Source organism: Rhinolophus sinicus, linkage group LG07 (genome assembly GCF_036562045.2).
Source record: "Rhinolophus sinicus isolate RSC01 linkage group LG07, ASM3656204v1, whole genome shotgun sequence".
Lineage (NCBI taxonomy): Eukaryota > Metazoa > Chordata > Mammalia > Chiroptera > Rhinolophidae > Rhinolophus > Rhinolophus sinicus.
This window is the reverse complement of record NC_133757.1, coordinates 99,396,978-99,413,780: the sequence shown is the minus strand read 5'-3', so window position 1 is coordinate 99,413,780 and position 16,803 is coordinate 99,396,978. Positions and strand designations below refer to the sequence as shown.

General features: G+C 40.2%; 1 protein-coding gene across 4 annotated transcripts in view; it reads right to left on the bottom strand.

Moving 5' to 3' along the window:
- Positions 1–364: 364 nt before the first annotated feature.
- The window catches only part of FBXO16 (F-box protein 16), a 45,803-nt gene continuing 29,364 nt past the window's right edge, over positions 365–16,803 (bottom strand). For 2 of the 4 annotated variants that reach the window (XM_019733271.2, XM_074338351.1), the window contains 2 exons: positions 11,477–11,579; positions 365–1,571 (listed from right to left, as the gene is read on the bottom strand). In XM_019733271.2, coding sequence (XP_019588830.2) covers positions 1,422–1,571; positions 11,477–11,579 — 253 coding nt within the window. In that variant the 3' untranslated portion in view covers positions 365–1,421. Of the gene's footprint in view, positions 1,572–2,038; positions 2,065–11,208; positions 11,381–11,476; positions 11,580–16,803 lie in introns of those variants that run through there. The other 2 variants (XM_019733272.2, XM_019733273.2) reach the window with 2 other exon arrangements.

The following is a 16,803-nucleotide window of genomic DNA, read 5'->3' as shown; positions in this document are numbered from 1 at the left end:
CCTGAGTCTATGCTCCCTTTGCTTAAAATTGGACAAGCCTCTGTGATCACCAGGGGATGATGGAGTACCACTGTGACACAAAACAGATGATTCCGATTTCAGATGGCTCTCTCTTTGGACACTCATCCTTAGAACCCGGCCCCTGTGCTATGAGAATTTTGGCCTCCATGGAGAGAAGCAGAGGCCCGGGTCCTCAGCCCTGGCTGAGCTTCCATGGACGGCCAGCGCTAGCCCTGTCCCTACAGCTTCTTGGGAGTGGATCTTCTGACCCTTTTGGGAGGACGCGGAGGATGCTGTGTAGACTGGAGACAGAACACTCCCAAACTGCAGACTCGTGAGGAGAATAACAGACTGTTGTAAGCAGTCAAGTTTGAGAGTGGTTTGTTTCAAAGGAATAGATAACCCAAATACAGTTTAAGACCAGAGATAGCCATTTCATCCTGGATAGACCCTCCTTTCCCCTGGTATGTCCTTGCCCCAGAAGATCCTGGCTTATTCCAGAAGGGGCTGGGGACATACTCCAGACTGGCCCATTCAAACATCTGCCCACAACATGACTGGTTCCTGCAATAATCATAGTGGTTCACTGGGTCAAAGGAGGGCAGAATCCTGGAGCTACAGGCCACCTCGGGTTACACAGCTGCTGCTGGCTCCTGGGGGCTGGCCATGAGAGCTCACGCTCCAGGAAAAGGGAACCCTAAATGATAGCCACCCGCTTTCCCCATGGGAAGTCACAAGCTCTCATCCAGGTGTGTTTTCTTTCTCTGCCTCAGAACCCAGGTGAATGAAGTCATTAGTGTAGGCTTTAATCCAGTCTGACTTGTGTCCTTATTATAAGTGGAGATTGGGACACAGAGGGAAGACCATGTGAGGACACAGCGAGAAGACAGCCATCTGCAAGCCAAGGAGAGAGGCCTCAGAAGAAATCAACCCTGATGACACCTTGATCTTGGACTTTCCAGCCTCCAGAACAGTGAGGAAAATGTCTGTTGTTTATAAGCCACCCATCTATGGTATTTCGGTTATAGCAGCCCAAATGGACTAAGGTAGTGGTGTTTTGTTATGGAAGGCTTAGCAAATTAAGACATCATGGTAAATAGCCCCATCATTTGAACTGCTCAAGCTGTCTGTATCCTTCTGGGACTCTATCTCCTTACCAGTGGTGCTAGCACTTGTCCCTTTAACAACTCCACGGTATCTAGCATCACATTTCTAAGTTTGTAAATATGTCAACATTTATGCCATGAATGCCTTCAGCTGAAATACTGTAGAACACACTTTCAGAATAAGGTACCCAAACCAACAGTTTCCAATAGAGGAGTCAAGTAACATCTTATTCTCCAATGTGTAGAGCATCTTGTCCTTTCTAGAGAACTCTTTCCACATTTTTAAGTCAGCTTCAGCTCTGGAGCGTGGATGGGTCATGCCTGGAGCCCAGAGTGTCTCTGAAGATGCTGCATGAAAAGTTCTGCGGTTCCCTCGGTGGTTGGGAGCTCCATGAACTGCCGAGGAGGCCAGGCGAGACGAGTTGGAACTTGTAGAGGGGAACTGGGCTCTGTCCTCAGGGACACCTAGGGAGGAAAAAGATACCGGAGTGAGAGTCATTAAAACATCAGAGGAAGCTATGTAATTAAACTTATTTTAATGATGTAAAACAATCTTATAAAATCATAGGCCTGGATGGGATTTATTGAGACGCCCTCATTTCACCACCCCTCATCCCCATGCAATCTTTATGTTGAGCTACTAATAATAACTTCTTTAGTCTCCGGAGTGTGTTCACAACCACAATTTCATTTGCACCTCAAGAAAATTCTGAGGTAGGTAGGGAGGTATTAACATCTCCTTTTTACAAATAAATGAAACCAAGAACAGGCCATTTCAGTGCCAGCCTGAGTTCACAGAGCAAAAAGGTGATTCTCAGACCAGGCGAGTATTGGTAGAGTTCCCATACTTTCTGCTCCTTACTAATTTGTGCATGCACACATTCTCTCTCAAAAGGCAAATGCCACAGGTTGACATTCCAACCGAAACTCACAGTGAGAACGGATTTCTCCTCGACATCTGGTGGTGAACAGGAGAGGGAAGAGGAAAGAATGGAGAGAGCAAGAGAAAGAAATAATACGAGCTGAGTTTGCAGAGATCTTGTAAGTTTACCCTTATCTTGGCCCCTACTGTGTGCAGAGAGACATAAGGAGATCAAGCAGATATACAGGTACTATATATAACCTTCCCTGAACACAATCCCCCTCCTATTACTCCACAGCCAGCTGGCCAGTCCCAGCATTCAGATCATTTGTTATATCCCTCTCATGCTCTGATAAAAATGCTTGCGACACACAGGGTCACTATGAGTCTGAGACGTTTACTGAATCAGAAATGGCTTCAGCCAATGACTGCTGTCTCCTGTCCTCTTCGCCAGGAAACCAGGTCCCTCTGATTCCACAAAGATGCACCACACCAATTGGTCTTACCTCACGTGCTCTCTTTCCTCCTTCTCTAAATCTAACCTGTCCTTCTCCAAGAAGCTTGTCTGGACCCCTGAGGTGTCTGCCTCCTGAAGCCATCACTGTGGCTGACTTAGCACTGAGCACATGTGTGCTCTTGGGCATCAGTATCTGTTTCTGAAGGCAGTTATCTGTTTTCCCATGAGACTGCAAGCTGCCCGAGAGCAAAGCTGGAATCTCCTACCTCACTGAATCCACACTGCCTGCCTACAATAGGATCCATACATGTTTGCTGCTGATTTTACTGGGAAAGGGTAGGCAAAACTGGGGTTACACATAGCAAGCTATCTGAATCGAAGAGGAAAGGGAGACGAACTAAGAGCAAATAGTGTTCCCTGGGTCTCAGTGTTGTTCTAAGATCACCATAAGGTAAGACAACAAATAGAAGGGTTCCTTTGTGCTATTTTAGAAACAATGAAAACAAAATAATACCCGTTGAATGAAAAAAATGCCTAGCTCTCGGTGATACAAGAATGGGCTAGTCACACCTCACTTGTAACAGTTTTAAATTTAATCCTATTACTGTGCAAAGCTTATTTATCACTGCACTTGAGGAACCCCTTTCTCTTAAGTCCCCTGAGGGAGTTCACAGGCCCGGGCAGACTTCGCTGAAGCTCTCTTTTTTCGCTGTGGCAGGTCCCAGGGACTCCCCCACTCCACACACACACACACACACACACACACACACACACACACACACCCCTTTGGGTAATTGTCACCACCTATTCAGACTATTGGGCTTCTCTCCCTTTAGGATGGGCTCTGGGAAGACAGTCTCCTGATATCCACCCTCCCTTGCTGTCCCTGAACACAGGTTCGTAGACCCCCTTCATTATAAGACTTTAATGTCAATCATTACAAGAGGAAAAACCAGAACAAAACCAAAATTAAAGGGGGAAAAACATGGGAAAGTTATATACAAGGGTACAAATCTGACAGTCCTGCATCTTGGTCTAGAGCATCTGACGATCTGTTGAAATAACTGGAAACTTCTACTTAAACCAGTGTTTGGGAGCTCTCCGGGCACAGAGCTCCTAAAACACTTGTAAATTCCAAGTGATACATTCAGTACTTAAAGAACTTACTCAGTCTTCCAATGGTTGTATTCGTCCATTTATAGATGAGCCATACTGATAAGTATTTAAGCTGTTCCCCATCTTTTTGCTCTTACAGACAATGCTGGTATAAACCACCTTTACATACGTGCAGATCTACCTGCTGTTGCCTGTTTTCTATTGGCTCATGGTGTCGACAACCCTGCAATCTACCAGTAATACCAGGGCTAGAGTATCACAGAGTATTCCTTCCTTCAACCTGCTCCTAGGAAGAGAGATGGCATCAGGTAATTAAAAAATATATATATATTCCTCTCATCAGTTGAACTTACTATTCTTGTTCTAGAGCTATTTACCCAATAATATTGCAACATGTTGTTATCATGTCTTTACATGGAAAGGACACAGAAGAGAAATGTAAGGCTACACTTTATACATCAGAATTCTCCAGGATTCTCTTCTTGGCCTGCTTCCTGGGCAATCAGTGTCTAAATCTCCAACTGCTGGATTTATGTCTCTTGCCCCAGTCTCCCTCCTGAGTTCTTGGATCATATGTTCAGCTCTCTTCTGAATATGTACACTTGTGTCCCACAGGTATGTCACACCTGCCATGTCCTGCTGTGTTTGCAGTCTCAGTAGCGGTGGCAGGAACGTTAACACAAATTGCCCGACCCAGATACCTAGCAGTTATCTTTTACTTAATCGGAAACTTTCCCCTCCAGCCCGTAAGCACCTGGGGGGCAGGGACTGTGTCTTGTGATGGTTGTACCCCTAGTGCCTGGTTCAGTGCCTGAAAAATACTTGTTGGATAAACGAATAAGCATACGAACGATTCCTTCCTACTTCCATTTCACAGCAATGGCTAACACCACCGAGCAGGTGGACTTTGAAACAGGGAGGGAGAGACAATTCCTACCTTCAGGCTGGATGTCATTTTATTGGGCATAAAGGAGTGAGAATGGTGAGAGGCTACTGAGGCTGAGTGACCCAGGAGCGAGGAGGGTCCCACAAGAGGCTAAGGCCCAAGAAGGGCTATCAACAAGGCACAGTTTGTATATGCCAGCTTGTATATATATACCTGTGTCTGTCACTGCTCACTGGAGTTGTTTTTGTTGTTTTTGTTTTCCATTCATGTTATTGGCAGAAATTAACAAATGGTCATGGATGCAAACACCACCATTGGATAAATCCACGGATCACTTAAGAGTATAGATTAGGTAAAGGAGTATGTGGATACAGAAAGGAGATAAATATAGCATCAGCCATGACAGTGTGCCAATCATTGTAGAAACACCACCGTCAATAATAATAATTGCAAATATATGAATGGCAGGCATGGTGCTAAGAGTCCTACATTTATTATTTCATTTACTCTTCCCAAGTCTGTGATGTGGTAAAGAAAGGTAAAGAACGTGACAATCTTTACTTTGTAGGAGACCCCACCTACCTACTCCCTTTAAAAAAAAAATCTACCCTCAATACTTTATTATGACTCCTAGTTCATCAGGGTTGAGGTGGTAATACTGCATATAAATATGGATTGTTGTGTTAAAAAATCATAAAAAGCCTTTTGTTTTAATCACATAAACACAGCTTCAACTCCTAAGCGTAGGCTGAGTAATAAATAAGGACTCCTATGATATAGGCTCTGAGTAGAGAGGAGATGGCTAGGGAGGGCCCGCCAACTGGGCTTTGCTTCTGGGAGAGTCTAAGAGGGCTGACTACTCATCCTGGCTTTAGGTGAATGGATGTCTAACCACAGGATGGAGCAGCTTCATGGACTTTTCCATCTGGGAATTTTGTGAGGTGGACCCTTGCCGTCCTTTTGTCTGCCTAGGAGCCCACAAGGCTTCTCACACCTGTCTGGTCACCCTTCCAGGGGGCCCCTGATTAGGTCAACACGTACATATGTACATTCGGAGAGGGTGCTCCCTTTTCCTCTCAGCTCACTCTGGTTCTGTGAGAAATAGAGGTGAGGTGTTAGGGAGAAACAATCAACACACTTTTAAAGAATCCACAGGCCTTTGTTCTTGGTTTATCTTTTAAGTAATGTTGGGGTAAAACTGTCAGTTGAGGAGGAAGGCTAAGCAACTCTAGCCAGGGTTTTGAAATTTAAATCCAAGACTTTGTGACGGCACCATTCCGTCTCCCAAGTAGGTGAAATAAGGTTGGATGTGTTGCCAAATGTTCACAGGCCACCAAGTTCCAATGGTGGTTTGTTAGTGATGATTGTGAACTCCTATTTCAAAACATCCATGTCTTAGTAAATTGGTTTCTACTGTAGTTTGTGGTGAAATACCATGTTACTAAATGTTATACACATGCATATATACTACGTACATACAGATGTATTTTGAACCCCAGGAGTAACAGTGATTAAAATATCTGTCAACTAATATGTATATAAGTAATACTATTACATAACTCATAAACACGGTTCTTCTCTTCTGGTAGATCCTAAAGGGAAGCCAATTTATGTCAATTATTTTGGGCCCATTCTAAATTTATGTCAAATATTGTGGCCCCAGTCTAAATAGTCAGTTAAAAAAGAACCAGGTAGAATCATTCCTAATGGAAATACAGAGCAATTTTTTATGTGCACCATGAGAAAACAAGACGCAACAAGACGGAACAAGTAAGCTACGCTCTTTAGAGACAAAGGAGATTTGCAAAGAGGCTAAATGGGGTCCTTCCTGAGAGTTCATTTTGCCCCAAGATTCTTAGCAATTAGGCCTTTTCTTCTCTGAGGTTTCAAAAATTAAGAACAAATATTGTAGTTAGTAAGCGGTGAATGGCAGGCATGGTACTAAGAGTCCTACATTTATTATTTCATTTACTCTTCCCAAGTCTGTGATGTGGTAAAGAAAGGTAAAGAACGTGACAATCTTTACTTTGTAAGAGACCCCACCCCACCTACCATGGCACAGAACCCATGGCATTGAGTTCAACACACACCCACTGTTCAGTCTAGGAGAGTGGCATAAAAAAACCCAACACTGATGAGGAAAAGGCATGAGCGTATGTCCAGGCACGAGAGCGTACAGAGGCCATGCAGGAAAAGAAAACATAAGTCTTACATTTCATACAGCTGTGAATGCAACCATTTTTTCACACAGGGGAAACAGAAAAAGACAAAGATAAAGAAAACTGGGGCGGGGTGGGGCGGGGTTGGGGGGGAGGCGCAGAGTAAAGGTAAAAGCAAGAAAGAGAAATTTATTCTACCGGTTGGAGCCTCCTTCTGGCTGCCTGGCTAACCTGACCTCTCATCAGCTTCTCGACAGCCGCTCACCATCAGCCCTGCCTTCTCGTTCCTTGCAGAGTCAGACTGAGATCTGGTGTGATTTTGACAGTTGCTACTGCTGCCGTTACCACTACCAGCTACTGTTTACTGACCACTTACTTTAAGCTAGGCACTGTGCTAAATACTTTACAGTCACCTCCCAACCCTGTGAGGTTAGTGCTGGGTCTAATTCCATTTTACAGATAAGAAACAGAGCCCGAGAGATGTTAATAACTTGGCCAAACTCACTGAACTACTAAAATTGTGGTTATTAGGCAGTGAACCCGGGCTGTTTAAGTTCCAAACCTATGCTCTTGGTCAACAAAGAGTAAATCAGATGGTACTGAATGGGGGAGAACACAAACATGTATTGTACTTAACATGTACCTGTCATTTACCTGACAATCCTGCAAGAGAGGTATCGTTATTCCCATTTTACAGATGAAGAAACAGAGGCTCAGAGAGGTTAAGTAACTTACCCAAAACCATACTGTTTAGTAAAAAAAGCCCAGGCCTCTCTGACTGTGGAGCCCATATTCTTTTTTCTTCTTTCCCAGTGGAATTCTTGGGAATTTCACTGATTGATCTGAATAATCAAAAATCTCTCCTGTAGATATTTTTAGTTCTGCACATCCAAACCAAACAAAGACGATAAAACAAACACCTGGGGAGTTCATTAGAATTGAAAGTCTATTAAAGATTGCCTGCAAGGAGACTGCTGCATAAACTTTGTTTTGTAAATTCTTCTGCTTTAATCACTAATTATGTTTTCTGAAGTTCAAAGAAAAAGATGGGAGACAGAAACCAGTTTTCATTGGTTTATAACTAGGATTCATTAATATAAGGGATTCTTTTGGTTGTTCTATGTAAAGTCACTTTAGTCATAGCCGTGTCCCGCAGAGATCAGGAGAGAGGGAAGTGAATACAGTAGGAAACTGTAGGGTTCTTTGATCTGGACTTCAGTCTGGAATGGACCTGGAAGATGTTGGAATCCAAACTCTCATTTCATACATGGGAAAATGAAAACTCAAAGAGGTCGAGTGGCTGCTACGTTAACGGTAGAGCTGAGGCTAGAAACCTGGTTTCTGATTCTTAAACCATTGCTCTTTCCATGACAGGAATCAGGGAACACTTTAGAGCATATGCTTTTCCCATCCCTTTTGACCCAGAGAGAGGGAAAAAAGTGAGAAAGGTTACAGAAGCATTTTCAGTAATCCAGACACTAAGAATCAAGTGATCCGGGAGAGAGGTGCAGAAGGTAACTGCAGAGGCTGGAGGTAGCAGGGCACAGGAAAAGATAAGGTCTTATCTAAAGCAATTAGAGTAAGCAGGCAATTAAAGGCTTTTGTTACTTGTATTACAGTGAGTGCTCTGAAACAGCAAGCTTTTTGAAATCCATGCCCAAATCAGAACCTAGAAAGTGAGGACTTCTAACCTCCAAGCAAGAGTTCAGTGTGGGACAAAAGGTATTTGTTTTTATACTTAACTTGGTTGGAAAAAAAGAAAAAAAAGAACGTGAAACAAGATGTCAGCTGGGATCCTCTGAGTCCAATTCCAGGGTTTGGGAAGTCCAAGGCCCACCCCCTGGGTGTTTGCGAATTGACCCAAGGGGCTTTCCTTTATTTGAACTTCTAGACTTCTGAGATCTTGCTTTCATGTGTCAATTGAGTAGAATTTACTATAGACATGGAAGGCGGGGTTTACTTCCCAGCAATAGCATATAAATTTGATTGGATAGATGGTATTAATTACTATCTAACACATTCTTGGCTTCTCTCCACTACCTCATCTCTGCACTGGCAGGCTTCTCTCTTCTCTCCCCTCACCACCCTACCCCCCCCTCCCTCTTCCCTTCATACAGGAGCAGAAACAACAAACTTTCCCTTCCTCTCATGTGGAGGTAAGGGCTTTCTCCCATGGAGACAGCTCCTCCTTTACCCTTCCCAAATAGGAATTGTGGGGCCAGCTGATAAGATTTTTTCAGTGTTTTTTTTTTCCACATCTTCACACAAGATGGAAAAATCTCTGGAGTTTAACTAAAATGGTACTTGGTTGTACTGTGGTGTTTATATTTTTCAATTGCTTTGTTCTGTATGGAATTTTATTATAATTAACAATATGGGCATTTCTTAATACGTATATCATTTTAATAAACAATCTTCAAAATTGTAAAGCATCCATGATCGGATCTAGGCTTTATCTTCCACCTGTGAGTCACATGAAAAGGTGGCTAAATGAAGCAGCTGTAACGAGGTGGCACTGGAATTGAAAGCCTGAGGAAATCAGGTCCCCTTCTCAGGGGTGGGCTCTGAAAACTCAAACCAATGAAATAACAGAAAACATCTGAGCTCACAGCAACACATGTGGATTTGAAACTGTTTCCCTAAGAATGTTTCTCTTTGTAGAGAGAACTGTCTTATCTGAAGGTGCTAAGTCATGACAGCTAAAAAGTGAATACGGTCCCAGTGGCCCGATCGCCTGGAGCGATCATCTAAGTCATATTCTTTGTACTTTTATGCTCCCGTGCTTTCTTTCTCTTCTACCCCTTCCATTCACAAAGCTTTAACTTCTCCGAGTATCACATACCTCGTTTTCTGCTTGGGTGTAGGGGAAGGGATACTTAAGTTCAGTTCTCAGGCACCTCGTCAGCGGCTTTGGGGTCTGTCCCTCTCATCCTTGCCTTTATAATATGTTCCCCTAAGTTCCACCGGCTCCCCAGTTTCTCTAGTTTCTCCTGAAATCCTCCTAGATAAACCTGTCTAACGGATGCCGGAACTTCCTATCAAATGAATACGTAATTTTCTCACCACAATCGCACGTCGGCTGTGTCCCTACCAAACTGTACAGCTGCAAGTTGTCAGAGTTCTGTTGACTCCCTACTCTCCGTATGTTGTCCCCTAATAGAGTTTCCTCAACACCCATTTCCTTTTCTTCCAGGCCCCACATCCAGGGTTTCTTCATTTTCTCAATCATCTGGCATCACGTAGGAGGTTGCTTGTTTCCTAGTAGGTATATGGCCCACAGTGAGGGCCACCTGCCACCTTGTGGAGACAAGGCCTTAGCCACACACACCCTGTGGCCCAAATAGCCGGTCATCATAGGCATCATCAGCAAGTCAAAGATCACTGCATACTTTTGGAGGGCTTAGTTATGCCGTATGCTCCTCAGCAAAACGACTAGGCATACATAGTGATTATATAATCAGTATATTTACATAAACAATACAAGTAACCCAATACAATCATGAGCTTCACTTATTAATAGCTTCCCAGTTCTCTATCATTGTTTCATTTACCCTGGTTTCCCTTTCAGCACAACTTTTTAAGTTTTCAATTGAGAATAAATATTCTAACTTCAGCAAGCCCTGCTAGTACATGACAGATGCTTAATATCAAAGGCCCGTGGTGAAGGCTTCTGTTTAGCCTTTGATTTTTGTTGTTGTTGTTTTAAGCCAGAGAAATGTTTGACTATGCTGATAATTTGTAAGCATACCTCAGCACCGACTTTTATCATCTTCCAATTCCCTGTTCTCCCCCAGATTTCTCTTGTATTCCTGGCCTCGGAAGGACTTGGAAACCAAGCAGAAGCATGCCTGAATGGCCTATGTGATAAGCCTCATAAAGTTATTTTTCTCAATTAATGGTTTCCACTGACAATTTTACTGCTCTGCTTTAAGCTTCCCCATTCCCTTGGGCATTTGTACATCTGTCTGTGATAAGCCTCACCAGTCCAACAAAATTGGCCCCTCAGAATACAAACTGCCCTATTTTAAAAATCTCATCTCTCTCTCTATCTCTTTTTAAAATATAAAACTTGAAAATACATTTAAACAGAAAGTAATAGGGCTTTAAAGCAGAGCTATAAAAGTGATTTATTCATGAGTACATCCTTATTCTTCTCCCAATTGACATCCATTTTATTTAATTTTCCTTGAGTATGTATCCTCAGATTTTTTCTAAATCTTTACTACAAATATGAACTTTTTTAGTCCACTCTTATTTCCTTCTACTTTGCTACAAAGACTCTCATATGTGCTGCAAGGGATCCATTGGGGGTACAGAGCCACAATTTGGAAAACTCTGCTATGTAATGATAATGCTCCCTAGTCACAATTACTGACTTTATTAGGTAGTCAATTAGCTATTTTTTCATTAGGGAAAGAAAAGTCCTCAATTCACTTTTTCTGAAGTTACTTGAAATGCACTTTTATAATCGTGCTCCACTGGTAGCAGGGAAGCATACCTTTTTCTTAGAACCTTCGTTCTAAAGAGAAGTAATTTCTATAGAGAAATTTCTATAGCCCCCCCCTTTCCCCAACCCAAAGAATTCACAGCAGAAGAAAGAACCAAATGATAATAATGTTCCCTTTAAATTGTACAGTTTTCAAAGGAGATTCATACACAATGGTTCATCTAGTCTTTTTTTTTGAACAGATGAGAAAACAGAGGCTCAGAGAGATTAAATAAAAGGTGCCTTCACGGTCACACAGCTTGTCAGTCAGTGTCAGAGACTGGGATTTAAACCACCACTTGATGATTCTGATTAAAAAAAACAAATTCAATTTTACAAATAGGATTAGAGATCCAACGATTTTCATTAACTTTATGGTGGGGAGTCTTGTAAGCAATACTCACCAGTGACTGTGCTTTTCTTAGCTTACATCTGTCCTGCAATTTATTTTTCTTATCATGTGATTGTCGGCTGGAACCTGGGATCATTTCATGTCTTTTCCTTCTTCTGTAAATTGGAAGGCATTGGAAAAATTACAAATAATCTTTTTAAAAATTTGTCAATTTGATGCTGTTGTTCCTGTGATTTAAAAGACTGTCTTCACTCAACTGGAAACAAGCCAAAATGTCTATCAGTAGAGAACTGGTTGAATAAACTCTGGCACATCCACACAATGGAGTATTATAAATTATAAAAAAGAAGGCAGAATATTTCTATACACAACTGTGGAGTGATCTCCAGGATATATTGTTACATGAGAAAAAAAAACAAAAACCAGAAAAGTGGATAAAGTGGTATGTATTGTATGCTACTATTTATCTTAAAATGGTGTGTGTGTGTGTGTGTGTGTGTGTGTGTATGTGTATTTCCTTATGTTTTCTTTTAAATGGAAGGACTACACCATAACGTTTTGAAAAATGATTACCTATAAGTAGGATTCTTCAGTGACCCAATCAGGCACAAGGAACAGTAGGGAGGGGTAGGGACAGACTTCTCCAAATATACCTTGTTTTGTATATTTGACTTTGGAACCATCTCAATTTTCCTCAAAATTATAAAACAAAACAAAGAACACAATCCCTAAAATCTGAAAACAAAAAGAACCAAATGATCTTGTCTATCAAGTTGGTGGCATTAACACACACAGAAGAATTACTTCATGGGACTTTAACATGGTGAATATTCTTAGTAGAATATATCCTTAGGACAAAAACGCAGGCAAAGGGATCTTAAACTGTTTTCAGTAGTCCTATTATTTGTTTTAATATTAGTATTTGTTTTCTAAAAATATATATATTAGGATAAAGTAGGGATCAGTAAACTACACCCCAGAGGCCAACAGCAGCCTGATGCCTGTTTTTATAAATGAAGTTTGATTGGAACATAGTCATGCTTATTTTTTGCATATTGTCTATGGCTATTTTCAGGCTACAATGGCAGAGTGGAGCAGTTGTGACAGAGATATGTCCTATTAAGCCTAATGTATTTGCTGTCTGACTGTTTCCAGGATAAGTTCATCTACAATAATGGATTTAGGCAATAATCATCAATTGCCACTAATATCAAAAACGAGAGACAACCAGGTATTATGTGCTTTATGATGGGAATACATGACTATGATATACTCAAGCCTCTAGATCTTACCACCAGGATGGCCAAATACAGGAGACAGAGAAACATGTTAAGCTGCATGTTGGGAGTACAATCAGCAAAATTCAGAAGGTGAGAAGCTCTATTGGACAAATGACCTGATTTCTATCACAAACAAATTGCAAGAGAAAGAAAAGAAAGGAAGGAGGGAGGGAAGGAAAGACGGAAGGAAGGAAGGAAGGAAGGAAGGAAGGAAGGAAGGAAGGAAGGAAGGAAGGGAAGGAGAAACCTCTGGATAAAAAAATAAAAATAAAAAATGAAGACTTAAGTGACACATGGATCAAACGCAGTATGTATGCCTTATTTGGAGCCTGATTAAAAACACTGTTAAAAAATATCAAACACTTATGAGACATCCAAGGAAACCTGGAAACTGACTTGATATTTGATTGATTATATTAAGGACTCATTCATTGATTTAGATGCCATTTAGTATCAAGTTATGATGTTTGGACAGAATCTATCTTTTAAGGATATGAACTGAAATATGTATGAATGAAATAATGTGATGTTTGGGTTTACCTCAAACGTAACCTAGTGGAAGGGAAGAGTGGGTGAGGAATAAATGAAACCAGATTGATCACGAGTTGAAACCTGTTAATGATGGTTACAAGGGGTTCTGTTCTCTCTACTTTTGTATATATTTCAATTTCCATTATAAAAAATTTTATTTTAAAAGATCAGTTTTGCCCAAATATTTCTTGCTGCTTAACTTTCAAAAATTTCCCTCAACTGTTAATTAAGAAATTTTAAATATACATAATAGTTGAAAGAATAGTACAGTGATTACCCATATATTCTCCAACTATATGCAGCAATTGATAATATTTTGCTTTATCTTTTATATCTATATGTATATCTATATCTATCTATCTATCTATATATATATATATATGCCACACCGTAGGAAAGTAAATTGCAGACACTTCACCCCTAAATACTTCAGCACTCATCTCCTAAGATAAAGACACTTGCCTACGGTCACACTAGTATGAGCATACCTTAGAAAATGAACAGAAAACTTAAAAAATCATTTAATGCTCAGTTCATATCAGATTTCTGCAATTATCCCAAGAGTGCCTATGATAGTTCTTTTTTGAACCAAAATCCCATCTAGATCCAAACTGCATTTGCTTGTTATGTCTCATGTTCTAGAACATTTTCCCCACCTCTTCCTCCCCCCACCCCCCCACTGACTCTTTAAAGAGTCCAAGCATCAGTCTGTTTTGGTAATGCAGCACATGCACTTGAAAAAAAAATATATTCGTGGAATCGTCTATTTCTTTAGATCTGTCAATTTTGCCTTATGTACTTTGAGGCTTTGAAATTAGATAATATGCATTTGTAACAATTATGTCTTTCTGTTTAGTTGATCCTGTATCATTATGAATGTCCTTTTTTATCTTTGGTAATACTTTTTGTCTTGATGTGTATTTTACCTGATATTAATGGTCATTCTGGCATCTTATGCTTACTTTTTGCATGGTACATCTTATTTCATCACTTTATTTTTAAACCTATCTGTGTTATTATATTTAATGTGTGCCCCTTGTAAAAAGCATACAGTTGGGTCTTGCTTTCTTACCCATTCTGATTATCTCTGCCTTTTAATTACGTTGTTTAATGTAATTATTGCCTTTCACACAGGGTATTTGAGTCTCACAGAAAACTCGGGAGATGAAGAGTATATTTTGTTAATGTACCATTCATATAGCCTGAGTATATAAGTTTGCCTCTCTCTCATTTACCAGTCTAGTCCAGACGAAGGGCCACATTCAAACTCTTAAATACTATCGTCAGGGATACATTAACAATACATAGTCAGTACATTCACAGTGGTTCAAAATCCAAGAGTTCAAAAGGCTACGTAGTGAAAACTTTCCTATCCATCTTGTCTTCAGCTTACACTTCTCCTCCTTGAAGGCAAATGACAGTATCAGTTTCTTGTATATATTCCAGAGATATTTTATGTACATATAAATATAAATATATATATTTTTTTCTTTGACCTCTACCCATTTTAATGTAAATAATAGTACCTACTTTAAACTCTGTTTTATATCTTGTTCCCTCCCCCAGTACTTTCTAAATTATCAGCCAACTAATTGGACTTTTTCTAATACAAACAGATGAATGTAAAGTTCATGAATCAAAGGCTACACTTTGTTCAAAATCAAACATTTAGTGAATATTGTAATGCTAGTCAGCGGTGATGTAAAGATGAGTGAGGCATGCTCTGTGCCCTCAAAGAGCTCAACTTTTGCTTAATGAGGGATACCACTCTCATCTCATATCAACTCCAAAGAAACCCCAGTGGTCCTGAAAACACACTTGTAACCTGAATGTCCCCAAGTCAGCAAGCCTTCTTGGATAACCCTTTCCTTTATTAGCCAAATAATATAATTTTAGGAACCATCCCACAAAAGAAGTGCTTACTTGCTATGGGTCAGGCTCTATAATAAGCATGTTACATAGACTAATCCTCACAGTGATCCTACCTTAGGTATCACATTATTTTACAGATGTGGAAACAGGCACAGAGAGGTTAAGAGCCTCCGCAGGGTCACACAGCTAGAAGTGTGGGAGTCTGAATTTGAATACAAGCAGCGTGGCTCCAGAGCCTGTACGCTGTCACTATCCTATGCTGCCTTGAGGTCATTGTGTTGAAATATATTCTAAAAACATGGCAGTTGTATTAAAACATTCTCAAATATCTCAAAATTTGTTTTAATTTCTTGTTTATCGTGTGTGTTAATAAGTGAATACATATGTCTATACAGATACAGATGTATATTTTCTTACTTTTCTGTCTTTCTATATTATTAGGGATGGCATACTATAGATACTCTTTTGTAATGTGTTTTTCTCAATTAACAATGTACTCTGGAAATCACTCCTTATCAGATCTTCCTCATTCATTTTTCACAGTTGCTTAGTACTGCACTGTGTGACTGGACCATAGATAGCTTATTCAACAAACACTCTCCTATATATGAGCATTTAAGTTATTTCCAATATTTTAAAATCATAAACAATGCTGCCATAAATATCCTTGTGCAGATGTACTTTTGATATTTTCAACATTGATTACTTGAAGTGGGATTGCTGGGTCAAAATGTAAATACATATGATTTTTGCTAGGTATTGTCAAAATTATTTCCATAAGGTCTGTGCCAGTGTATATTCCCACTAGCAATGTATGAGGGGTACCTGTTTGCCCACAGCCTCACCAACAGAATATATTGTCAAACTTTAAAGTTTTTGTCAATCAGATAGTTGGAAAATTGTGTCCCTTGTAACTCTCTGTAAAAAGCAACAATAAAAAAATGAATGAAATATGTTAGTGGGAATGAGGTAGAAAAGACGACAGGGTGGGAATGGAGTAGAAGAAATGGGGCAGGAGGGTACTTCTCCGAGTATATGTTTTGTACACACTTTTTATATACTTTTACATACTTTTAACTTTAGAACCATGTGATATACCCACACTGAAGGAGATGCTAAAAAAGAAAGAACCCATGTAAATTTTGAACACAGTAATAAGAGTATGTACCTTCAGACTAAAGGCAAAAAGAACCATAAACAAATGTTGAATTCCAGTTAGATTGTCGTTGCTAATGGTATATGACTTTCAGAATTTGTAAGTAAATATATACTCTGTATGTGTGTGTATTTATACAATTATATAAACACAATTTTTATACAAGATTAGATACGGCTATACAGTTGACCCTCGAACAACACCGGTTTATACTGTGTGAGTCCACTTATACATAGATTTTTTTTCAGTAAATATAGTTGTTCCTTTATATCCTGGTTGAGCATCTGTGGATTCAACCAACTGCAGATCAAAACCAGTTATTTTCGCATTCCCAGCCACGGATTCCCAACCACAGATTCCCACACCATTTTCCCTCGGCAGTTGGTTGAATCTGTGAATGTGAAGGGCTGGCTATCGTTAGGTTCTGGGGGGGGTCAAGAGTTACACGCGGATTTTTTACTGTGTGGGGGTTGACACCCCTAATGCCTATGTTTTTCAAGGGTCAACTGTACAATACATAATATATACGATATATAATAT